The 26,375-nt window shown below is 39.7% G+C and overlaps 1 protein-coding gene across 3 annotated transcripts; it reads right to left on the bottom strand.

Annotated features, from left to right (window-relative positions):
* Positions 1–394: 394 nt before the first annotated feature.
* Positions 395–22,914, bottom strand: ATG4C (autophagy related 4C cysteine peptidase). 3 transcript variants are annotated; one of them, XM_065657393.1, is made up of 11 exons: positions 22,847–22,914; positions 19,480–19,610; positions 18,729–18,812; positions 18,025–18,258; positions 14,593–14,923; positions 12,593–12,663; positions 11,017–11,153; positions 7,859–7,937; positions 7,118–7,194; positions 2,810–2,929; positions 395–758 (listed from the first exon to the last, which is right to left on the bottom strand). In XM_065657393.1, exons 2-11 carry the CDS (start codon positions 19,553–19,555, stop codon positions 588–590), a joined length of 1,380 nt encoding a protein of 459 aa, XP_065513465.1. In that variant the 5' UTR covers positions 19,556–19,610; positions 22,847–22,914; the 3' UTR covers positions 395–587. The 3 variants fall into 3 exon arrangements, with proteins under 3 accessions (XP_065513465.1, XP_065513466.1, XP_065513467.1); XM_065657394.1 differs by lacking the exon at positions 22,847–22,914 and adding an exon at positions 22,724–22,830; XM_065657395.1 differs by lacking the exon at positions 395–758 and adding an exon at positions 856–1,037.
* Positions 22,915–26,375: the final 3,461 nt, after the last annotated feature.

Raw genomic sequence — 26,375 nt, 5'->3', positions numbered from 1 at the left:
TTCTGACAGATCAAACTTACCTTTCTGTGCTGCTCGGGCTCTGTGTCACCATTACAGCACTAACCATTATTCGGGCTTATTTAGCAAGACAGGTTAGAGCTCTACCCTTCCCACATGACTCCTGAACTCTAATTTTGCTTATAAAGAACATGGTCTCAAAACCCACGGAGATGTGTCCATGATATAAAACCAACACGTTTCTTGCAGCTGCTGCTCAGGATTTGTGACCCTGATGTCCCGTCAGTCCAGGACAATCAGGCTTTAGGGACTGGCCGGGCGTTTGAAGAGGGCACGGCCAGGACGCAGGCACATTTCAGCACTCCTGCCTCTAAACTATCTTGTCTTCACTACCACAACATGACATTAAACTCACCCAACTAGGAATGAACAAAAATGATTAGCAAGGACATTTATAAATGACATTTTAAAGACTATTAACATAGAAAACATTATCATCTTTATGAAAATAGAGCAATTTCAGCCCAAGCTTGCCTTTTTGGGGGAAGAGGACACATACATGTATTCTTTTTTATTTTTTAAAAGGCAAGTGTTCTGGACAGCTGCCAATAATCTGGTGGAAAATGTCCTTAAAGCAAGACAAACTCCTCTGTACTGAATCTTTTTAATCTTTTCTTTTCATCCTCAGAGAAAAGGTAATTTTCTTCATGGAGTGGACTGGAAGCAAAGTCATAGTCTCTAGAATGACCCTTTACAAAAGTAAACAAGGGATATTTCTCCTTAGACGAAGATTTCAGCATCTACAATGTAAAACACAGACAAATGTTAATTGGAAATGCAAAAATACAGTAAGTAGTGATATTTATCTGGTGATGACTGCAAAGTAAAAAATGCAGGTTTTATTTTTAATATCATTTTATTGAAACAAAAGCGTTGCACAATCTAAACATTTATTTCCATTTCTTTGTCAGGTAGCTGCTAATTTTAATGCCTAACTCTGCATCTTTTTCCATCCCGATCACCTCCATGTGCTGTTGGTTTCAGTGCAGCTGGAGCTCTTGGAGAAATATAAAAAACCTCTGCAAAATAATGAATGACCATAGCACTCTCCTCAAGCACAGGTATGAATTCTGTAGCAACTAAGCATCTCAGGGCGATATTGTTCTTGTAGAATCAGCATGGACAATAATCAATGTTTTTAGTAAAAGTTTAAACACATACACCTATGTAAATAAGCCAATCCATCAGCTATTTAATTCCTGATACTAATAAACTACTAATAGCTGCCTAACTAACAAGTACAGAAGCAAAGGGTAACGTGAATGTGATTTGGACGGAGTTTCACCAGTCGCTCCATTTGGGCCCTTAATTTCAATTCCCTAATTTCTCTGTCATTGAATATATGGCTCATCAGGTTTATTCTCAAGTAATAAAACCTAAATCTTTTCTCCCACTTCCTATTGCCCACAAAAGCAGCGAGAACCTGAGTTTTTTAGTCTACACAGGGTACACTGAGGGTCTACTGTGCTTTAAAAAGTGATCACACTCAAATTGCAAATAAAGGGAAAAATAACAGAAAAGCAGGGAAAAAACAAAGAAGGTGAAGGATTGAAAGACCTTAGAATGTTTCTCAATTGTATTTGTATAAAAACTTTCCTCTATTTTCAAACTTACTGTGCCTGAAATATATTTATATAAAATGACATCACTAATATTAAAGAACTCCTATCTAAAATGCCAGGATAATCGCTTAGATCAGCCACGAGTATTTTCACAACTTATGTTCAGAAAAAGAAATGTACTTAATCCCAAACTTGAAGAAGAAAAAGAGAGAACTTCCAATGTAATTGATTTTGTAATTAGATATTTTTTACCATGTTATTACCTTCTGTCTTATACATGATAGAACAGGAAAACAAGAAAGAACAGAAACTTTACTATTTAAACTTTTGATATATCGGTTGCTTAGGAACTTCTACTTCTTTAAATCTATTTTCTACCTCTCTGTGTAAGAATCAAAGAAAAAACTTCAGCATAAACGAATATCTACTAAAGTTTCTATTATATAAAGTGTTAAAATGGTTTTTTGGCTATAATACTAATGCCACTTAACAGGGCATTCAAAATGCCGTACAAACATTAATTCTTTGCACTGTTGTGGTAACTGCTGTGGTTAGAACATTAATACTGTGACCATCTGCTGCTGCATCCCTTCATAGACTATTTTTTTAAAATGACAAAACACAGTTACTTGCTAATACAAACATAGCAATAACACTGTATTTCATACACTCACATGCTGTAATAACCAAGGGAAAAAAAAGTAATTTACATTTGGACCTAAATGACCCTATGCCAGTGTTTTTCAAGTGGAAGGATTTGCTGGGCGATGCCTTGTTCCCCCCTCATAAACGCACTGCTTTACATGTAAACGCCATCAGAAAGAGCACTTACGCTCTCCAGAAATAGCAGACGATTTTGGCTTGATCAAATGCTTCCGTTTAGAAAAGCAAAGCCATCCCTGTGCCGGGCTGCGCGTTCAGCGCCCGGCAGGGCCGTCCCGGCGCAGGCACATTCCCATTTCACGAGTGCCACCTCGCGGGGCCGCCAGCGCCAGCCCGGCCCTTCATCCCACCCTCCTCATCGCCGCGCCAGCGCAGCCCGCGCTCTCCCGCGTTCCACCTGCTGCTAAACCGGGATGGGATGAAAAACGATTATCAAAGCAGCGATAAATATCGAGAAGAGAACGAGGTCTGTGTAGAAGGGCAGAGCTGATTCTCTGCCCTTATCCACACGCAGCGCACACACGCCGTTGGGGCTGAGGAATCCATTTGGTAACTTCCACACCTACCTTGGTTATTTCTTCAGAAGCCTTCTCAAAGTCCTGCACACTTCTACAATAAAATCCTATTGTGCAGCTCGGATCCATTTTTTTGAATGACATCTTTTTGGGAGAAGGACAGTGGAATGACTGCAAGTTTCAAGATTAGAAAACATGAAATACATGGTTAAGGTTGAGAATGGTACAGACCAATGCAATTTTTTTTTTTCCACCCACAGCTTTAACATACAATCGTATCCCTTGAATTAAAACTCTTTTGAAGTTCTATCTTCAGCCCCCCCCCTGCATTCAAGCGATCCCACTCTGTTCCACATGTATAAAACCTCCTGCTGTTTACGCTGTATTCCCCCAACTTGCACACAACACCACGTTAGTTTGAAATCTGTCAAAGGTTTGCTGCTCCGAGCGCTACTTTATCAATATTCCCAAGGCAGAGGAGGTGGATGCTCCCCTGCAAATTGAATTTGTAACAGCTTTTGCACTATCCTACAATTACTGCTTTACTACCACCGCCCATTGCCCCTTCTCCTCCCCCAGCCTCTATAAAAAGAGACACAACGGAATAAACCAACCTCGTGCATTTTCCTTTAGGAAATGAAACGGGTTAAAAACCCGCAAAAAACACAACAGCAAAACCACGTTACAATAATCCACAAGTAGGAAAAATCCCATAAACATGCTCTGCTTTATAAATGCTTTTTTCCTAATGTGAAATGTCTTTTCATGACAGATGATGCTGACAGTGCTGTGAACTGATACTATCAGCAGCCGTGGTATAAGAAAAAACAAACAAATACAAAAACCTTTCCTCACACTCGTGATTCACATTTTGAGAGAAAAGATAAGCGTATGCTATCTACCCTGATAACTGTAGTTTGGGTGAAGCTCAGTGTCTCATAACTGGAATTATTTTGTCACCACGGGCAGTCTCTGAAAGGTGATCCTTTTTATTCCGCTCCTAACAGGCAGGACTACCCCACCATCCCACTGCTATTAAATCACTCGCAATCCTGCTGTCACCGCTTGGTAACCAACGCTGACGCCACGTCTGCACCGCGCCGCAACCGAGACCCCGCTGCACTGCAACACGGGTTTGTTTTTCATGAACTTCCCCCAGTGAGCGATATTCCCCAGGGAACATTCTGCGCCGTTTCCTTTCCCACGTTGGCGGAGGCCGCACACAGCTCGGCGCCGGGACGGCTACTCACACAACAGCAACACCAGGACGGAGCAACACAGGTGAGTTGTTACCAACACCAGCGAGTTCCCTCCGTAAAGGAGAACTAACAACTCCTGCAATCTAGTTTGACTGTAGCAACAGCAACCCCGACAGGTGATATCAAGCAGGCTGGATATTAGAAACCCATTTTATCTTCTATTTTTGCCAATCAGAAGTCAGTATACAGCAGACGACAGCACTACCTACCTAATCTGAGAGTATCCGTCTCTGTAATAGTTTTACATACTGAGGTATATTATTCTTTACTTGTGATTACCAACCTGAGAGGTATTTCTCTTAAACTTCTGCTAAAAAATATAAGCGAAGATGAGAAGTAATATTTATACAAGATTGATTTTTAGTCACTGTTTTTTTCTCCTAATTCTGTTCAAATTTTATACGCAGAAATTGTATTTTGAATATTCATTCCTGAGTCATCAAATACATAAATCGGAGCCTGCCTTTCACAGCACATGTCAGCAGCCCCACTGCAGTGCCCAGGGCAGTCGTCTTCACCGCTACACAAATCACTGTACAACAAAGAGCAGTGGGGCGGCTTTTTCTTTTTTTTCTACTCCTGCAAACAAATGGATTCTGGAAGCCAATACAAAGTGGATTGATTTCCAACTTATTCTGGACAATTTGTCAATTTTGAAAATACTCCCTACAGATAAATCTAACAAGCAACTATCCACACTAAGAAAGCAATTTCTGTTTACTTTTGACATTTCTGGACAAAGATATAATACTATTAAATGCACTAAGCATTAAATTGCAATATATTTTCCGTCTGCAGAAAAGCATTAGGATGCGATCAAGCCAAGCTGGCAGCTCGCGTATTTTCAAAATACATTTTAAAACCTTATTATTATTTGGAAATTCATATTAATGCCAGCCTGCAGCACAATCTGGAGGATTAGTCATGGGAACAGAAACCAAAAAATGTGTATTTTTTTAGCTTGGCTACTGAGCTACAGTGTGACCTTAAGGAAGTCACTTCAGCTCTGCATCTCTGTGCGCTTCCCACCTTTCGTCTGCCTTACCCAATTAAACTGTAAAATCTTCAGAGAAGGCACCGTGTTTTACTACGGTTATTAGCATAAAGCGGCAAGGATCGTGGTTATAATCTCTGGCCGCTGCCACAACACAAATTGGTACAGCTGGGACTCACCAGCTTTTCTTCCAAATATCTCAACAGGGCAAAGCTAAAGGCATCTCTACAAATAGCTGAAGTTTCTTAGGATATTTTCTGATACATTTTGCTGCTGTGTTCCTTTTTTAAAATACAGAACCCTCTCATTTTCTAGAGAATCTTCTATATTATGTCATGCTAACTAAAGCATCTTGTTAAGCATAAATACTGAAAAATATGTAGTGTTTGCTTTAAGTCGGCCCTAGGATTTAACATTAGCCTTGTACAACTCCTTTCATATATATGTAAAAAAATATATATATAATATATATTAAAAAAATATATATGTATGTATGCATAAGCACTTTTCCTAAATACTATTTGATGGTATTTTGATTAAGATATTGTGATGAACTTCAGGGTATGTTAATGGGTCTTTTCATAACAACAGGCCCATTGCAGTTCTCTCCATTGCTCTCAGTGTAAGTTAACTCTTGGTTGCTACACAAACCAGAAGCCACGAGGATTCATTCCACACCATTGAATCGCATTCCAAGTGTCAACAGTCAATTAAAATCACCTACTTGATTCTGCAGGTGTGACTTCCACTGTTTACAGGACTTACTTTAAGAATTCCACGTTAAGTAACTAGTATTTCAGGGGTGGTGGAGATAAATACATATTCCTCTTCCTTATTTACAGGCGATATGTTTTTTCTGAAGCTGCGTTTCCATCTTTAGGAGCACTTAACTTCTCAGAACACAGTGGCACGAGGAACCACTACCACTAACCCCTGTCCTGGAGCGGCCGATGCTGTCCTAAGCCAGGGATACAGCCAGAGAGTTTCTACAGCATGTAGAGTTGCTCCAAGGAGGCTGGAAGTTCATGTGGAACTTGGACACAAGATGAGGAAGGAGAATTTGTCTGGATGGCACTGAGAACTCCTGTGAGTACTGTGGCTATTGAACACACACTTCTGCAGCTGAGAATGTTTTCCCATGGTGCTTGTAAATTGAGTTCTTTAATAACCTCCTCTAGCTCTGTCTATTTTCAGTGCAAGTTATTTGGCAAGAGGTTAAAGAAAAGGGAAAACACTACTGTTAAAAAAAAAAAAAAGCCAACACGCATGATACTTAAGACCTAGATGTAGCCTGAAAAGATGAACTCACTGCATCCAGATGCACCCAGAAAGGGATGGGGGGGAAGGAAGAACAAATGTAGCACGGACATTTCAGACCTGTTGGTTTCTTGGAAACTGCTATTCCATAAAAATAGCTTGATTAAAAATAATAATAAAACTCATTAAAATAAACAGTCCAGAAGACTTGAATAAAATTCATCTGGTCAACCACAAACCTCACCGATAAACCTCAAAAATTTCCACGTGTATGAAGTTAAAAAAGTGACCTGCAAAGTTGTTAGGAGCAGAAGTTACATTTAAAATGATACCCACCTACTTCAGTATAGAAACATTACAAATTCCTGGATAAAGAATTGGCAGATAAACCTATAGGAACTCTGGTTCCAAACTGACAACTGACTCCTGCTATTGAATACTACAGTAATACTCTCCATGATGTTGATTGCAACTTGAATTTAAAATAAAATACAAAATGACCAAATGGGCAAACTAACAAAACCAAATCCAAATAACTCTGATTTAAGATCTCCAAGTGTTGTCTGTTTTATTTGATGGAAGATTACTGAAGTGATCATCTACTTTTGAGGTTTTCTTACCATTAAAAAGAAACGGACAAAGATTAATGAAGTAAAAATTAAAACCTCGCATTGATTCTTTTAACCTCTGGCCATTTTTGTTGATTATAGGCCCATAAAGAAGGGCAGAACTCTGATAAATAACATGTAACTGTAAAACCATAAAGATGCAGCTAGCTAGAACATCTCTAAATAATTAGTGTTTGATTCATATGGGAAGCAAACAGTGCCAGGTCTATATCCACACTACCTCAAGAGGGAAATCCTTTATGCTGACATCTACAAAAGATTGGCAGTAATGAGGATCCATGTAAATCAAACTGTCATCTACAAGGACAAAACAGAAGACAAGTAATTCAAAAAACACCTTATTATTACACTGCTTACAATCCAATTTCTATGCAGAACAGCTGAAAAAAAAAAGCCAGCAAGTAAGTGCTTGCCAGGCTGATCTTCATTGACTGAAGCACAGGTTTTTGCAGGACAGATTAACTTTTGCATAATCAAATATGCTTGTATAAGCAGAATTTTTATAAAGTGATGAGACTGTCATTTAATTTTTGGTGATAAAATTACTTTTACAAACACACAATTATATTCTGGAGTTTGCATATGAAAAATGTATCATGCTACTTCATCCTGACAGGGAGAATATATTGCTTGTCATTTCAGCATCAACTAACACCACTTAAACCAGTAAAAAGTAAATACGTAAATACGAACTGCCAGATAGTAACAGCAAAAGCTCCTGAAGTTTGGCGAAACAGATAAATTATGCCTTGTTTATGCAACAATGGAAATTAAATGTACATTTTACAGAATCCAATTACTATACGGGGTAAATGACAAATGACTGGACTTGGGTAGATATGATGAATTAATAAGGTACTCATTTTGCTATTTTAATCATGCTATTTCCCACTGGTTCAATATTAACTTCCTAACTCTTCAAGAAAAATATTGAACAGACATAACGTATTAAAACACTAACCTTGAAATCCAGCAAAGTAATACGACTGCTTGGGTTTGCCACCGATAATACCAACACAATACTCAAGGCTTAAAATTCCCTATAAAGCAGAACATTAAATAATTAGGACAGTGCTAAACAGAATAAGTATTAAACCCAATTAAAATCTTTGCTCTTTCTTTACTATTTAGGCAAATAACTTTTTTTTTTTTAAGACTAACTTAGTGCTTTTCTGAGGCTTGACTCAATTTTTAGAAGCTTACAACTGAGCAAAGGGATAACATACCACCAGATATTTCAAAGTCCTCCCTTGTTATGAGATGCCCATACACTGAGAGAACCGGCAGTGGCATTTTCAGGGAGGAGACAAAAAGTAGTGTCATACAAGTTGAGTACAGGTTGCTTATTCAAAAGCTAGAGAAGTATTCAGATTTACAGAGTTCACATGCGTTTATTATACATTCTGTGGCCCTGGGGGCTCTCTTGTCTTTGCATTCAAATGTAAAAGTCTGTCTAGAGTAGGAACTTTTACATCATAGGCAGAAATGCCAGTTGAAGCAAGAGTAATTACAAGATACAGCTCTAAAAACAGCAGCTCAAAATATGGGAGGAGAGAGAGACACACAATGGACAAGCCCCATAAATCTTACTGGATTTTGACTGGGAGGGTAGAAGGATCGGAGCCATTAGCACGTGGCAACTTTGAGAAAGAGATGTTGCAAATCCATCCCGGGGGAGTTAAGAGGGACATGGGGTGAAATACAGGAATCTTTTCAGCCTGGAGGTGTGAAGGGAGAAATCCACCGCTCCAGCCCCTGCAAAGCTGGGGCCACCAAGGACAGGAAGAGTTGGGACACAGGCCACAGTCCCACCAGTGCTGCCAGCGTCTTCCTGGCCATTCCCATTGTGAGAGTTGGGTTCTGCAATCCCCGTGTCCGTGTTAGCACACAAACCTAGTGGGCTTATCACTACATAATGAAATGTTGATTTTATGGATATATCTTCTAGTGCTGGGGAGAAGGATTTACCTGTTTACAGGGAATTTTGCCAGGGTGAGAACACGTCAGTAGTACAACGGACTGAAATTCCTGTGTCCCTCACAAGCTCGGGATGCAGCCCAGACAAGGACACCAAAAAAATCAACCTTGTTCATGCCTCTGTTCAAAGAATTACTTAGCAAAGGGATGGAGAAGGCAAGGAGGACTTTCCTCCTTCTCCCCCTTCAACATATTTCTGCTGTTCTCGCTTTCATGAGGTTCTGTTTCTTAACAGAAGATTTTTGTGAGTATTCAGCCTTGCCTTGACACAGTTCTCCGTTAGTTATCCCACCAGCTCCAGCAGGAGCTGAATTTTGCCAGCACTGAGCACTTTGGAAAGCTGAGCCCAACTGTTCTAATGCAATTGGAGCCAAAGACTATTAAATACTCTGAAAACTGAACAGCCTTTACATGTCCATGAATCACAGTGGTTTTCTTGTGGCACTAGATGAGTCTTGGGTCCAAAAATGTGGATGCTGGCCCAAACTGGGACACCAATCCAGAACACTGGTTTCTGCAGGTTAACAGAAAATGCTGCTTATTTAAAATACAAATGAGAAGGCTTTTTTAGAAAGTGCTTCTCCATGATTGAGCATTCCAGAACATTGAGGCACATCAGAGGCAAAGGCTGAAAGAGCGAAGGAGGACTCATCCTCTGCCAGTGAAACCAAAAGGGAGCAAAGCTACTTAGAGTAACGAATAACTGTTTCATCTCTGGGAATTTTCTTGTAAAAGTGAATTATAAAAAATTTATCAATTTTCATCCATAAATATAAAATCCTTTGTAGAAATTACCTCTTGTACTACATTCTAAAATCTGCATTTTTAACTTAAATCCAGACCCCAAGAAATTCAGTCACTTCTTGTGGACACTCGAGATAAAGCTTGGAGTGACTAATATCTGCAATTGAAATCCCTCTTATCACGGTTTCCATTAGAACAGGCTGCAAAAGGCAGCACCAGGCATGGTAAATGAGCAGCAGAAATCACCCCAGCACTGTGTGTTTTCCTGGACGTGCCCAATTCAAAGGCTTTTTTTGCAGCTAATATTGAAAATAAAGGTTGCTGTAGATCAGGTCTGCGACTACAGGCTTATCTTAGCTGTGTTGTCAGAATTAATCAGAAAAGAACTAAAACTTTCCAAAACTAACTGTTTGAAAATACAAGGAAAATAATCAGGAAAGAAAAACAATTTATTAGTTCATCACCTAAATAAAAGGCTTCATTACTCTGTCTCTCCATGCCATTAAAAACCAAACATATTTCCTAAAATTTTACAAAGACACAGTCACAAAAAAATGAGGCAACAGACTCTCAGATTTTGTACATGCTACTCAGTTGTAGTATTTTAAAAATTAAAACAAGAATTTAAAGACAGAAAAACAGCAGCGTGGAAAACACTAAAGCAGCAGGGCTGAGAACGATCTCTTCCCTAGCAGAAGTTTTCTTGTGCTCCAGGCCAGGGCTTCAGTAGATCCTCAGGCGTGAGCACCCTGAGCAGAAGCTGAGCTGAAAAAAGGGGACAGCACGGACCTTCCCCCCCTCTGCTTTCTCTTGGAGTTTTACTTTTTTCCAATTTGTTTTTATTTGTGTTTAGTGCTTGCAAGTCCTCCATCACTGTCCTTAGAAATATTCATCCTAATGTCCCCATAGTGAAAAAACACTTGAAGCAGTGACTAAAGATATCAAAAAATTCTAAGGGGAAGAAACAGACAAAAGAAAATGGGAAGAACATACAAGCAACCACCTTAAACCATCTGACATTTAAGAAAATAAGAAACAGAATAAGGAATTTGGTATATTTATATTTTAAAATGCTGACTGATACTTAATACAGGACAACTCTAATAGCATATGTAACTAAATTACCATTTGTAATTCGAGCCACTGCGTTAATGTCTTTTCAGGCAGCTACTTTAGGAGCAGGACAGTTATCGCTGCTTTACCACGGGACATCATGTGCTCTGCAATTATGTCTGATCTTGTAATAGGGAAATCTAAAATCTGTAAAGTCAAACTTTACAACCTTCAACTGTAAAACCACCACCACACATTTAATAGGTAGAAAATTACCATCATGAAGTCGCTTTTCATATCACCTAGTGCTACAATTTGAAAAATGATTGAACTCTTATTTCATACCTTTACAAACTCTAGGTAGTCCATGTTTGTTCTCTCACCACCAAGTCTCACGGGAACTAATATGATTACAGCTTTTGTGTCTGCTTTTCCAGAATCCATAAAAGAGCACTGTCTGTCAATAACATCTGAACTGTAGACTGAAAGGAGACACACGAAAATATTCATATTTAAAATATAACCGCTGGCTTTTGCAAAGACACACCTGCAATGTGATCACTTGGTTCGACAAACTAAAACTACAGTCCTTCCAAATATTACTGTCCTCCTGAAATATAACTCGAGTGACTCATGAAAACAGTGTTATTCCTCCTTATTTTCAGCAATATTTTGTCATGTGCTGCTGCTGAGATAAGCTACATTGTCAGGAAAATGCAGAAGGGTAGGTTAGTGGAAAACCAATAAATATTTATTCATTTGATACAAACTTCTAAAAGGAGTAATTTAAAACTTGAAAGCCTACAACTAACAGAAACATCTACACGTTAAAGGAAAAAAAGACAAATTATTTAATAAATACTCAAGTTTGCTGTCTAAAGCTCACACAACACAGTCACTGAAAATGAGTTAAAAGACTTAATGTAGTATTACTGCTTAGGCCCTCCAAACCAAGAGAGATGCGAAAAATCATCACCAGAACAAAAAAGCAAAAAATTAATATAATTTTTAAGGTTTCCACTGTCATTTTAAGTCAGGCGAAACTGGTTTGTAGCGTATGATTAAACAGTATCTCTTTAAAACCAGTTTGATCGATTACCGGGGATGTCGGTCTCATCTCTCCTAGCCAGAGATGGGTTATGACATAACTAAAATTTCCAGCATCTAAACACGGCTACCAAATTAATATATTGTGCTTAGATTTGAAAGACTATAGTCATTAGTGTAAAGTTCCAGCACACATTTAGTTGATCTTGTCATCGTTTTCTGCTCTTGAACATGCAGAGCTCTAAGCTCCTCTGCCTGTTATTGATTATTTAAAATACCACGTTGGAGCAGAAGAAAGGTCACGCTGACTCTGGTTCACTGTCCTGCTCACAGCTCTGAACTCCAAGAAAAAATGACTTCTTACTATTCTAAGAGACTGGGGCAGTGGTTTTTTTCCTCTAGAAAAACAGGTAAAAGAGAATCCTGTGATGCAAAAGACACATAAAAATGTAACTAACACATCTACTCTAACTGAACCGAATTTCTTTTCATTGTTTGGTTGTTTTAGGGGGTTATTTTTAATAAAATATGGAAGTTCTTACTAGCTTAATACTAAAACAACATTGAAGCCGGTACAAAACAGATTATTAACTGATTTAAATACAAAATAGAAAGCTACAACAGGCAGATAAGAAAAAGTTATCCTGCTGGATGATACCAAACAAGCCACGTATGAAGTTTCAAGTTGTGATGTCTCATTCTCCAAGAGAACAAACATCTGCATATATCAAGAATCCCTTTGTCTACGTGATGTCAATTATGTGGATCCATTTCTGAGCTATTTTTATCCTTTAGAGCTCTGTTGTTAAGTGCTTACTGAAAGGCATAAGAAGCATCTAAAATATTTGCAAAAAAACCCCAGAATCACATTTACCTGTACAATCCTGAGCAACATAGACTGTTACTCCTTGTAGCTCAGGGTCTCTTGCTTCTTCAACAGCTTTTCTAAGTACAAACACAAAACTATTAAACTCTTCTCTGATTTTAAAGAAATTAACAGTAAAGAAACAAATTATTTGATTTTTAGAAACAGGTTGATTTTAATGGTTTGTTGGTTTTTTGGGGGGAGGGGGCACGGTTTTGGTTGTGTTTTTTTTTTTTTTGGTTTTTTTTTGTTTTTTTTGTTTTTTTTTTAATTCAAGACACCTTTCATTCCTGATAAATACAGACAGGGGGGCTGTTTGTTTGTTTTTAAACACTGAATACAAAGATTCATCATATATGGCAACACTTTTCTGAAGCAAAGATGACAATGACTTGCTACTTAGAAGAAATTATGAAAACCACAAAAAAAAGCCCAAAGAAACACATCAGCTTACAATGAAATTCATATTCACTACCTAATTTCTTTATGTTTATAACCCTTTGAGGATAATAAAAACTAAATTTGCTGACAAAAATATTATTTTCAACTTCATAGATCTCTTTAGTTGACCTCAGTTCATGTAACTAGGCACAGATTAGCAGCTCATGTCTATGGAAATAAAGGCTAGCACATAAAAAGCTGTAAGGCTTCACCAAAACTTTCAAAAAGATAATTTCAGTATTAGGCTATCCTCAAAAGAGTAAGAGTAACGGACCTAAAAACTAAAAAGAAAATACATGTCGATAGACTGAAGCATGATCACCAGTCAAGGACAACATTTGTAAAGAAATTAAACTGTTCAAAATAGAAGATTAGCCCTTGACTTCACCACACACTTGCATTAAATGGTCACTATCCCTTTATTTCACAATATATTTTGAGGAATCGTTTAATACAGTCGTTCTCAAGTTATGAGAGCTATACATTGTTAGTGCTGCTGTAAGAGAGAAAGGACATCTCAGAAAGGAAACCTTTGCAGTGCTGGAAATCACCGGTGGGTTTGTGTTGAATGGAATTCTGGACCAAATCCCACCCCACTCCCATTAGGTAAAGGGGCTACTACAATTTAAAGCAAGCGAGAAGAATTCTGAAAATTTCTATCATCAGAAAAAAAAATAGATAAAACCCACATAAACAAACTTTCACATCACTCTATGCATTTGCACATGCGCACACATGCACAGCTGGTTATTTCAGTACAGATTCACTTTAGATTAACAAACTTCTATACTAAACATCAAATTCTTCTATTGATGTGTATGTAGATAAATGTATGAGCTTTGGCTTCTGCTCCTTAAATGACTTACTGGTGATTCAGTTTATAGGTAAACTGGAATTCACTAAGAACATAAGCATTAAAAAAACCAAACCAAAACAAAAATTGCTAATATTCAAAGAAATGGCATATAAAGGCACATAGTATGGAGAAATTTGACTTTCCACTTTTTTTTTAACCACATTGAATGTCACAGACCCTTTACTTTTACTGTGATATAATTACAATATTAATAGTCCCATACATTTACAGTTTCACAAGAATTTGATATGTGCAAAGAAATGCTGAAAACATCAATTTTAGCTCTGACATTTCATTACACTATCAGTACATTACAGCCCCCAGGTTACAGTAAAAAAAAAAAATCTATAATGTTATGCATGTTCCAAGGTTGAAAGAGTGGTTAGTTTTTAGAACATTTCATTAAATGCAGTTCTACTTAAAAACCCAGGTTTGGGAGAGATACTTGGGAGTTCTACTGCCAAAAGTACAGGAAAACAGGAACGCTGGGTTTTTTCTGAGGTTTTTTTCCACTGTTCAGTTCCTGCACCTACTGCTATTTCCCTTCCTGCATCTGAAAAATCTCTAGAATTGCTACTAATATGGACATTTTACAAAGCCAGTAATGAACAGTTAGATGCTCAATTAAGCTGAAGTAATCTCATGACACTTTGAAATGCTTCTCCTGTAATGTGTGAGGCACGGTAACAACAAAGAATAATGGTATTTTTACCTTAAAATGTGTGCGACGACTGCAGGCCCATACCAATCTCCAGCAATTTTTCCAGACTTCTTTCCATATTCTATTAGTTGATGTAACCCAAAAGCTGCCAGTGGAGAGTCGCCAAACCAAGAAATTATTTTTCTGTGATAAACTTCATTTCTCCTTTCACTCTCATCCCAGTTTCTCTTCAGCGTTCCCCGATGGTGATTTGACAGGATCTTGGGTTCTCTTTCTGCTGTAAGCGACGCTTCGAATGATGCTGTCAGCTTTTTCACGGTATGGGCTGTCCACGATTCCGAATCTGAACTGTCGATGTCCAACGCATCTGGCCAGACCCAGGCTGCAGTGAGAAATTTTAAGAGGCATATTAGGCTTAATAGTAACTTCTTGGCATATTTTGCAAAGCACATCCTTTTCTCCCTGCTGTTCCTCAAACCATTAGTAGGTACTTTACCTGCTCAGATGCAAATGTCAGTGTTAAAATGTAAAGAAAGAACTCAAGTAGAGTATGACCTGCTTTTATTTTCTGCTGAATGATAGGCGAAACGAGATATTACCAACAGTACATTTCTTAGCCATGTAGGCTGAGATAGTAGGTCAGACTCCACAATCCCAGTCAATTAAGATATACAAGATATACCTGATTACAAGGCACAGGTTAGAACTATCTTATATATTAAAAATACAAAAGTTCTCTATTAAGTACCATCTAAAAAGTCAAACATGTCAAACAAGAAGTTTCAAAAGCTTTTTAATTCTTCTGGTTTGTAATTTTTTTTTTAATAGGCAAACCTGAGGAATTTTATTCATGTAAAAACAAACAGTTCTTCCTGGCAAAACGTCAAAGCAGATCAGCACAAAAATAGACAAGATTCCTTTATTCAGTAAATTTGTGAATTATTTACCTGGACTACAAGACAAACTTGTTTAAGCATTATTCAGCACAGTATCTACAGTCTGCATTTCTAAAGGTTTCTCTGACAACGCATCCTACACGCAGTGTTTGCGTTACAGTGTGATAGTTCTGCACATCTAGAGAGCCCCGATGCTCCCTTGTCAGATGACTCAAAGTCTCTCCCACGAGTTCAAACAACTACTTGCAACACAGAGCATGTGAGGAAACCTCCGGATCACAGCAAACAACACACCCTGAAGGTCTGCACCCAACAACTCGGAGGGCAAGGAGAAGGCTGCTGCGTGCAAGGAAGGAACGCACCCCACAAACCTCACGGATGCTTTTGCTCCGTTAGCCAGATTTGGGGAAGCTCCGGGAGGTTCTGAACACTGCCGTGACAGCAGCGAGAGGGACCTGTTCAAATGAATACTGACAGAGAGCAAGAACTGCAGCCCTCCTCATCATTCGGACTGAAGTAGCTATGTAAAAGTCCTTGAGAAACAAAGAGGAAGCACAGAGGCAAGTATATTTTAATTCTAACTAATTTAGGGCTCCAGTAATGTCACAAGTATTGCTGGTAATGGTCATAATCCACGTCAGCCGCTCTTGTGTGACAACCACCCCGCATCAATGCCTCTTGCCACCTCTCTGTGAAATCTCATGTTAATTTTTCACTGCAGACCCAGGCATAGGCTCAACCTAACACCACAGGCCTTGCTGTTCCTGTACTGGCAGCTTCAAATTTAAGTCAGTGTCTTAAACACAGCATTTCAAAGTAGAACTTACCAGTACCTTAATATTTAAAATAAAAACTCATTTACAACATAATTCAGCAATACCTGGAACATTCCACATACTCATGGAAGCGTTAAGTATTCCAGCTTGTAACTGCAGTCGAGTTTTGCTTTGTAACAGAAACAATACCATTAAACTATAATGAAAACATCTTTGGGAAAAGAGTAAACAGCAATGGAAAACTTCATGTAAACACTTAAATATGTTTCAAAAGCTACCCAGACCTCATAAAAAGCTTTTCAAAAGATAATTCACCAGCTGTCGGATGACTAGGTGATGAGAAAAGCAGACCAGAAAGACCATACACATTCCATTTTTCTACACATTTGGATTGCCACAGAAATACTAGCGCTCTGAAATCACCAAATCACTTTCCAAATTAGGATGCATGGGGGACAGTGCAACGAATGTTTTGTAACTATGAATTTTAAAGATATAAACCTTTCTCGTTTGGGGTTACTTCAGAATGAGCCATTACACATTTCTCTTCACAGGTAGTCTCTTCTGATCAGATTTTTTAAAAAATTTCTTTAAATGTATGTATAACAAAAGTTATATTTAAGGGATTTGTGTTCTCAGCAGAAGTATTTTCATACATTTTGATGATTGCAGTCAGTTGAAAGGGATAATGTATGTTTTATGACTTAAATATCTACAGCAAAAGGAACATTCAATAAGCCAATCTGACAGTCCAGTCATGACACTGCCAAGAAAGACGACTTTGTGGTGCAGCTTGTTTGGGACTATGTTCACAGCTTACATCATATCTGCACAGCAAGTACCAAGTATTATCAGAACAGGCTTTCACAACTATCTTCTACTAACGTATTCCTGGGATCCAACAAATGGCCGAGTAAACAATACACTGTATTCTCTCCAGCTAACACGCCTTGGTGGCTTCAGGCCCGTATCTTGGATCATTTTGATGACAAGCAGTGGTGACAGAGGACAGGAGCGATTGTTTGACAGGAGCAATGTGGTGGGTTATGAAAAGGATTGAGAAGAGGATGGACAGAAAAGGTGGTTAACGATGAGAACCAAAAATACCTCTACGCAGGACATGGCTCAGCTTGGAAGGATGGGGAGGACATGCACGCTTGGCCTTGGAAAGCAGAGAGTGTTCCAAGTCTTCTAAAGCTACTTCTTTGGAACAGCTGTGACACAGAGAGCATTTTGAGATAGACAATGAGGAAAAAAAAAAAAAAGGAAAGTTCCTCTGTAAGTACATGAGGGGGAAGAGAGGAAATGAAATAGTGCAAATTTCAACACAAAGAATGATGTATTGAAGTTAGATTAGAATCCTTCTATTAACTCAATATATTTAATTCTAGAAGAATTTAATAATGTACAACCTTAAAACTGATAAAAGAACATCACTTTTGCCATAGCCCGCAGCTATGCGCTGTGGAACTCATTCCTACACCTTGAGTTCAAGAAATGTGCAAAATTCAAGAGAATTGGACAGTTGCATGGATAATAACAATACCCAGATATGGGATCGTGAATTTTTATAGTATTTTCTTCACAGTTTCTGTGGAGTTTCCAATATCTTCCTTTGACACACTTTAGTATTCCCTTTTTCCGAAATGGAAGAGTGGACAGTTAGATCCCTGCTCAGATGCAAAGTAACAATTCCAGTATTAACGAGGAATCCAGAACCACAACCAGCTTGCACTTTAGATTTGGGCTACATAAAGACCATCACACTCTCTGCAGAACACCAGACACAGAGATCTTCGCTGGTAACCTACCTCTACCAAGAAAATGAAGCATAAGACCTTGAGCCAGCAGCATCTGACCAGTTCTCAGCGTGCAGCCCCAACCACAGTCGGTTGTTAACACAGACCCCTTGATCTGAGGAAATTCCTCTCTGTAAGTCAGCCATATTCTAGAAATAAAATCTTTACGAAACTCCTCAACGTTTCCTGAAATCTCCGTGTTGATTTTGTCAAAATTGGACCCATCTGTAGAGAGTTCACCAGATTCTGTAAGGCAAAGCACAAATTTAAGCTGTAAGTTGGTATGGCACTTCTGTTATTAGAAGTAAAAAAAACCTGCTTAATTTACCTACACGTAAATGGTCAAATAGAGATTCTTAAAAAATCTGCATACTGGACAATGATAACAAAGGTGTTGGTGTAGTGACTCTTTGTACAGGTATTGCTGATGTTTCATTCAGGAGTTTTTAGAAAGAAAATCTCGATAGGTCAATAAAGTAAAGCGCAAATTACAGCACTAATATTTACAGAAAGAACAAGACTTCAGTGTAAAATGTGAATAAAGCAGGTTAGGATGGGTTGCATGGGTGGTGGTTTGGGACATTTAAACGAGTACTTTCTAGGCTTTTCGTATTTACATTTTTAATTGGTAAGGAGGTTCATTCTAGAAGATTAAAAGTATGCCCACAGAGCTCCTGCTGAATAAGACTGGAATGAGTTAAGTGCTAAGTACATACCATCAGTTTTGAAGTGGTAACATTTTCCCAGCAGAAAGACCGGAGAGTTTCTACTGAAGTAAGTTTTTGTTTTCAACACCCAACCTAAAATAGATGCAAAAAAAAAAAAAAGTACAAATTTGTGACTAAATTATTTCAAAAAGGAATGTCTAATTGTATATGGTAACCAAAGGTAACCTGTGAAAGGGGAACATAGAGAAAATGTACTGAAATTGGGGTTTGCTTTCATAAATAACAAAAAAGTGTAATAGTTCTAAAAAAAAAAAAAAAAAACAACCCACACAGATTACAGTTCTGGTTTAAAAGTAACAATGTTACCCATATATGAATGCTTGAATGTTAATACAACAGTACTGCTGTGCAGAAATTGTTAGGATACAGAAATGCTAAATCTGACTGTAAGTTGCTTTGTCTCTGTTGTGAATTCATTACTGCATAGCTTGATTCTGTGAGGTTTCCAACTCCTATTGTAACACACAATAAGCGTCACATCTGAGCAGTGAAAATGCAGGAGGAGTCCTGCTTTTCCTGGGGGATTGATTAAGCATACTTCATCATTAAATTGCAGGTTTTGGACACAAAAAAAGGTAGTATAATATGGCGTACAAATTCAAAGGGCCAGAATTCAGTTTCAGGTTTTGACAATGTCCCCAGTAGTTAAGTTCCTGAATCATGATGCCATTCATGTCAACAAGAAACATTCCACTCATTGCGACTGAGACAGGATCTTACCATACACTGTTTCACTTACTGTATTTCATGTTGTGCCATGCAGACATAAACTTTGATTTTATCTTTTCTACTTCATCTGTCCCTGTGGCCTCCATATTCAAATTCTAGAGAAAAAGCCATCGCTGTCTTGTAAGACGTTCAATTCTGCTACTGTAAAAACAAAAATATAAATATATCCATAGGCACTGAGAACACAGGGTATAATATCACCACTTAGGTACTTAAGCCTAACATGACCAGAAACACCAATAAACTTGCAGAATCCTCCACTATCGGGGACTGAGAAGCAATCACGTTCCATGAATAAGTAATAAAAACATTTAATTCCAAATATACACCAATAAAATTACTATACAAAGCTAAATAAAATCTAATGTTCTCCAACAGCTCTCTATTGCACAACAAACTCATCTAGAGTGTGTAACCTGGGCTGGCACGTGAGTACACTCATTCTAATTTGCAGAGAAATTAAGAGCTACAATGCATCCACTAAATAGAATAGATGCTGTTCTCTTCTGCTGAATAGAATGCAATAAGCACTTTTTTCCCACATCAGGGGTCCTGAGCACCAATAAACAAATCTTGATTTTAAAAACAGCATTAGTTTCAGATTTCTAATCAAGAATTTTCTAAGCCAAAGTTTACAAGCACTGGAGGAATTGCAAGACAATGTGCAAGATGTTTTGCTGTACATGTACAAGGCAGAAAATGCATAGTACTGAAAAGGTGTGTAGTGACAGTGACATAATTTTGTATGGAATTAACTTGCTAAGTTAATATACATTATATATACATTATTAATATACATTATATATAATGTTATACATTTTCCAAGGGAGGGAATGCACTTCTACTGACTCTTTCTGAACTGCAAGATGGACTTCACCTTAAAAGTAAGCAAAACTGGTAATAATACAGAAAGAATATATAATACCTTTAAACCTCTTTCTAAGAAATGCGAGAAAATGGGACAGAACGCCCTTTGTAGTCCACCTGCACCACTTAGTAAGAGGAACTTTGCTATTGATAGAGCTTCCTTCACTGCATGGGTTCTGTTGATGGTTCACTTTGAAGAGTTGATACAGGAGGTTTTCTTGGTGATATTTTGTAGCCCAGACCCTTGCACAGATAGCTGAAAAATGAAGAGCTCCTGTGGGACACCGAATATTGATCAACAGTGATACAGCACTGCAACCTTCACCTATTTCTAGCCGAGTTCTGATAACATCAGATGACGATGTGAACAAAATTGAACTATCTGGTTTAATGAATAAATTTGGACTGGGAGAATACACCATCGCTGATGCTATACATACCCGCCTTACTTTAAAAGGAGAATCTAGAACTGTATTTACCTTTCCAGGTGTTATTCTCCATTGAACTGGGATCAAAAGCAGGATGAAGACTAAACCACATTACTTCTCTCCACTGGGAGCACATTGTAAGTAAAACGTGACCACTGATAGTGCAATTGAAGAGAGTGTGAAGATGTTGTGGTGCCAATGTCTTCAGAGCCTGAAGGTCCACACACAGCTATATTAGTTTGGGGATCTGTAGGCAGGGCAAAGAAGACAGCTGCCTACTGCCCCAGCCTTCTCCAGAATGTTTTTTTCCAGCTCTTCCAGTGTATTTCATAAAATTCTGTCAGCAACTTTTTGCCAGAAGAATAGGCAATGCAAGCTCACAAATGTAGAGGAAGACTGGCATTTCTTTGCCAGTGAAAATAACAAATGGCTACAACCCCACCTGGATTAGCCTTGTGTTAAGCTGGGTTTTTGGAGGGGAAGGAAGAGAAAGACCACTTAAGGTTGGATTTCAATTTCTTGCCTTTTGTGCCTTTTTTATTTTCCTCCTTAGGAGACGGAAAGACTTCGCATAGACACGTATCACTGACTCTCGCTGGCAAAGCTGATAAGATGAACAACTTCAGAAAGTGTGTTTGGTCCAGCCTGTCCTCACACGATCAATTGGCGACAGTCATTTATGCAGAGCCCACTTTAAAAGCCAACACCTATAAAAGCTCCCTCTGGCTAAAATTGGAAATGAAACAAACTACGGTTCCAAAAGGGCCTGAAGGAAAAATTACTGAAATGAGAAAGAAGCTCATTTAAAAGACAGTGGTCATCGCAGCACATTTTCCTTTGATCGAGTTATATTTCTTCCCTAGCATTATGCTAAAGAGTTGAAAAGGACTTGCAAGAGGAATGCTAACACAAAACAGGCACATTCATTACTCCACTGGAAAAACACAGGTTCTTCCCATCAATGCAGGAAGGCATCGGTCATAGTTCCACTGAAATGAATGGAATGGCATCAGGAGAAGGTCACAAGGAACACAGATTCAAGCCCAAAGGGCTCAACGCAGCTGCTGTTATTAAATCTAAAGCGAGTGGTTTTATACTGAAGTTGTTTCATTTAAGGAGTTCTCCAGGATGTACATTACCAGGACAACGTCACTTCGCAGAGCGGCAGGACGCAGCTCTGAATGAAAAATGAAATCCTGTCCTCTCGGAGCCCCCGTCACCGAGGGGGGACGATTGCAGTGAGGTGGCTGTTTGTTAATAATGATGGAAAGAAAACCTCCCAGACAACAGAATTTGTTTTCATTAACAACAGAAAAGCAACCTAACCTGATGAACTGACCACAGCAAAAGGGATGAATTAAGTCCAAATGTGTCCATCTTTGTTAATTTAAGAGTGAAGGCCCCTTTCACTGTTTTTCCACCTGGAAAGAAACGGAGCGAGTAGTGATGACAGCAAACCCCACACAGGAGTCTCTGACAGAAAATAACGCCAAAAGGGCATTTTTAAGGAGTTACCCCTTTCCAGCTATAACCACACATTAAGACAGTTAGAAATGACGCTTTGTAAAGGTGAAGAAAAACCAGGAAAAAAAAAAAAAACAGCTTTACAGAAATAATCCTGTAGCAAAGACCGAACGTTTTAGCCATCCAGGATTTAAAGCCAAGCAAGAGCGGCTGGCGGAGCAGCCGCCTGTCTGCGCGCTCGTTACTTCAGCTCTTTGTATCCTCACACCGGCTTTGTCAGCGGGAGGGCCCGAACCGCCGCCGGGACACGCACACCCCGGGAAGGCGCTCGGGGGGCGCCCCTCCGAGCCACACGCCGGCGGGCGGGCCGGGAGCGCAGCCGCGGGCCCGGGACACCGCCTGCGGGTACACCCGGCAGCGCCCGCCGCTTCCCCGCCGCCGCCGAGGCCGCGCTCCGGGCTGCGCCTCCCCCGCCCCGCGTCCCCCCTCGCTCACCCCTCACGGAGCCGCCGCCGGCGCGGGGCGGCCAACGCTTCCCCACTCGCGCCATCGCCGCGGCCTCCGTGAAGGGGGCGGAGGAGCCGCCCGCAGCCGGAAGACGATGGGGCCGCCGCTTACCCGCCCGGTGAGCTCCGCGGCGCAGCCGGCCTGGGAGCGGCCTCCCGGGGCTTCAGCCGTGGGGGAACGGCGCAGGACTACAGGTCCCGGCGGGCGCGGCGGCCGGAGCGGCCCGGGCCGGGCGGCGGCCCCGCGCGGGGCATGCTGGGAGCTGTAGTCCGGCGGGAGGCGGTGCGGCCGCTCCTGTGAGGAAGGAGGAAGGGGCGCGGCGGGAGGAGGAGGAGGAGGATGAGGAGGAGGGGGCCGGGCCACGGCCGGGGACGAGCCCCCGGGAGGGCGGGAGGCCGGAGGATTTGTGCGGGAAGGGCGGGCCCGCCGTGAGGCCTCGGTCCCGGGTCAGCCCCTCACGGAGCCTCCAGCGGCCGTTTCGAGGTGCTTTGCCTCTTGTAAAATTTTATTTTGTATCTTTTGACTCCACTACGGCAAAATGATTCTCAGATCTCCACGTTCTATGGAGGCCACTATAATACTTACATCTCCGGCCTAAAAACAAATGTGTTTGTTCACATGCCAACAGTGTTTTCTGGTTCAATTTGCTGCTTTAGTTCTTTTGCTAGAAATACACCGGGGTAACTGCATCTCTTCTCACTCTTAGGCTGAGGTGGTTTGGGGTGGTTTTTATTTATTTGTTTGTTTGGGGTTTTTTGTGGTTTGCGTGTGTCTGTGTGGTTTTGTTTTGGTTTGGGGTTTTTTTGTTTGTTTGGTTTGGGTTTGGTTTGGTTGGTTTTGTTTTCTTTTTGTTTTTTAGTCTTTTATAGAGTAGGTTCTTCATTAACTTGTCTGTCTTAAGCTGCTTAAAAATAGTTATTGGCTGTATCAGGAGCCAAGGGTTAAAAAACCCCAACCAACCAACCAAACGACAGTGCAGGATTTTGGAAGAACGTGACTTGAATTTGTTCAATGTCTGGAGCTGGTGTTACTGCTTAACATCCTATAGCAGGATGGTTTCTCTGCATTCTCCCTGTATTTGGGTCTCAATGGCACGAGTTTGGGTTCATGAAGAAAGTTTGGTGGTTTTTTCCATTTTGTGATTTTTACTGCCTTCTGCTGGTCAGAGATGATCAGACCAAGTTTTAATTTTTTTGTAGTCAGCACATGATTATAGCACATGATCTAAAAATAAGCTTCAGGACAAATACCGACAATAGATGTTTCATGTATTTCTTGTTGGTTTTTGATATGTAATCTCATGGATGTATTTCGTGTAGTAGGGTTGATCAGTAAAGAGGGTCTTGGGTATTAATGTGCAAAGCAGAATATCTTGTTTCAAAGGTCTAGCAATTGGCTTGAAGTGGGGATGTGGGAGATCACCTTTCTAGTCCTTCCCCTGCCTTTTCTGTTTGCCATTCTACAGCACTTTGTTTTTGCGATCCTATAAATCAGTTATCATGATCCTCATCTCTTTTATAAATCCTTCAGAATCTAGCAGCAAACATCTCTGTGTAGCAGAGTAATAACAGGAATAACACTGCCATGATAAAATTTAAACAATCCTGAAGAATGGTCACGTGTAGTTACTGTTCCTTTCTAAAACTGGAAAGGAGAGGCGATACACAGAAAATGGCACACACACCACATATGTCTTTATATTCCAAGCGAAGATAAAGATTTAAAAATAAAAACCATGTTGCTGTTTGTACTAAACTCATTAAAGACTCTGTCAGTGCAGAAGGAAACAGGCCTCCTGCCTTTGCAATTTTATGACCTGTTTTAGAAATAATAGTTCTTTAAAATTTCATCTTTGCTTTTGTTCTCAAAGATGAATGTGCTTGTCTGTTTGTGCATGGTCTCGAATATTGAGAGCTGAGTAGCCAATGTGGCTTGGATTTGGCTTAATGCTGAACAAAGGATTATTCAGTTAGTTAAGTTAAATGGCTGTTACTTTGCCTGAAATTAGTTGCCCACACCTTCTTCTGAGATTTAGTAACCATGCCCTGATTTGATTTGATAGGCCACATGATATGCCATCTAGATATACATTGTAAATCCCTCAGGTAATCAGGTTATGAGAATGAAGATACTATTTTCTGCTTTTTTGCATCAGTCAGATCATGCAAAACAAAGCTGTGCTTGCAAAATAATTACTCAGGCAACCACAAATATTTACCTGTAAAGGAAAGTTTTCTTCTCATTCACTAATTCCTATGTCAGTAGGAAAGATTTACAGAGGGAGTGGGAGAGAACATACTGCATTCAACAAACTTCTAACAAATGTCACAGAGTTTACACTTTCAACATTTTAATGGCATAAAGGCCATGCAAACCACCTTTGAACTCTATTTGTGCTACACTAATATAGTACTAGTAAGGATATATTTAAAATCTGTGTTCATGGAAAATATCATTTGTCTTTGCTTTCTTTAACAGGTAAACCAAGCGGGTAACACTGGCAACGCCAAGAAGACTGAAAATCAGAGAGGGTGCTCTCTGCTCTATGGATCTTAGAGATTCCACGGTTATACAACATTTACTCACCAGTTACTGCAGAATGGTAAGATAACACCGAATTGCTGGGCAGTCAGGAGAATGAAGTTTCTACTCCCTTACCTAGCACTAGCATACTAGATTGCCTGTGGGAAGTTATGTAAGCATTCATCAGTAGTCTCCAATATATTTAGAAAAGCCCATTAAACATTTGGCTGACAGTTTGTGCTTCCCGAAACACCCGTTTGTCTCTTGTCTAAACAGAGCAGGCCTTGCATCAAGGAGCTATAGAGAAGGGGGTTTTTCCTCATTTATTTCTAGTTTCATTTGCTAGGGAAGTAAGCCTTCTGTGGTGTGTTTCCCTATGGAAAGTTTTGAAACCGCTTTGCAATTCAATCAAGTTTGGAGAGCCACAGAGACACTAAATACCTCAAGTTTTTGTGGAAATAGCTGCTCAGGTAAAAAGAGACCCTGGAATAGGATACAGGGAGAACACTGGAGTCTGTGCTGTGTTAATTCTGCTGCTCACAAAACTACTTGTTGTAACAGGTTACAACAAGGTTCCTCCCACCCATTTATGAAAAGAAAACCTCAGATGTGCTTGTGGAAGGGTTGCTTGTGCTTAGCAACACTACTGGAAATGGCATGGTTAGATAAATGATACAGAGCTTTATAAAGATGAGAAACATTATTGATTAAAAACTAAAAGCTGTGACAACTATTTTGTCTCTGAAGCAAACCTATTACTCCAGAACATCATGGGTTTCGCAAAGAAGTTGGGATCTTCAAGGTCGATAGTCACAGCAGGCAGGCTGTGTGCTTGGGGAATCCTTTCAGGGAGCAAAGGATTCTCCCAGGTTGCTTCTTGAGGTGTTCGCACCTGCGTGCACAGACTCTGACTGTGCTATCTGCTGAGGGTGGCCCCGAAGTCCTTCTCCAGACCAGAGTCACCTGTCCACCCAGGTATGAATCTCCTCACATGTAACATCTTAGGTAAACATCTGGAAGAGAAAATAAAAAGCACGTTAGTGGCATTTACAGAGTATTAAACTGGGAGAGGTTGAAAGCTGTGCTCAGGGTAGAAATATAAACTACCTGGAGATGG

This window comes from Caloenas nicobarica, chromosome Z (assembly GCF_036013445.1).
Source record: "Caloenas nicobarica isolate bCalNic1 chromosome Z, bCalNic1.hap1, whole genome shotgun sequence".
NCBI lineage: Eukaryota > Metazoa > Chordata > Aves > Columbiformes > Columbidae > Caloenas > Caloenas nicobarica.
Note: the sequence above shows the minus strand (reverse complement) of the source record. Positions and strands in the feature narration are given on the sequence as shown.

Bases quoted from the DNA above. Each gene is read 5' to 3' on its own strand.
- ATG4C (XM_065657393.1), bottom strand. From the start codon at position 19,555: ATGGAGGCCACAGGGACAGATGAAGTAGAAAAGATAAAATCAAAGTTT. The intron at 18,259-18,728 runs GTATGTACTTAG...TTTGCCTTACAG, and splicing joins TTACCACTTCAAAACTGATG to AATCTGGTGAACTCTCTACA. The intron at 759-2,809 runs GTAGGTGTGGAA...TTTACATTGTAG, and splicing joins CTTCTGAAGAAATAACCAAG to ATGCTGAAATCTTCGTCTAA.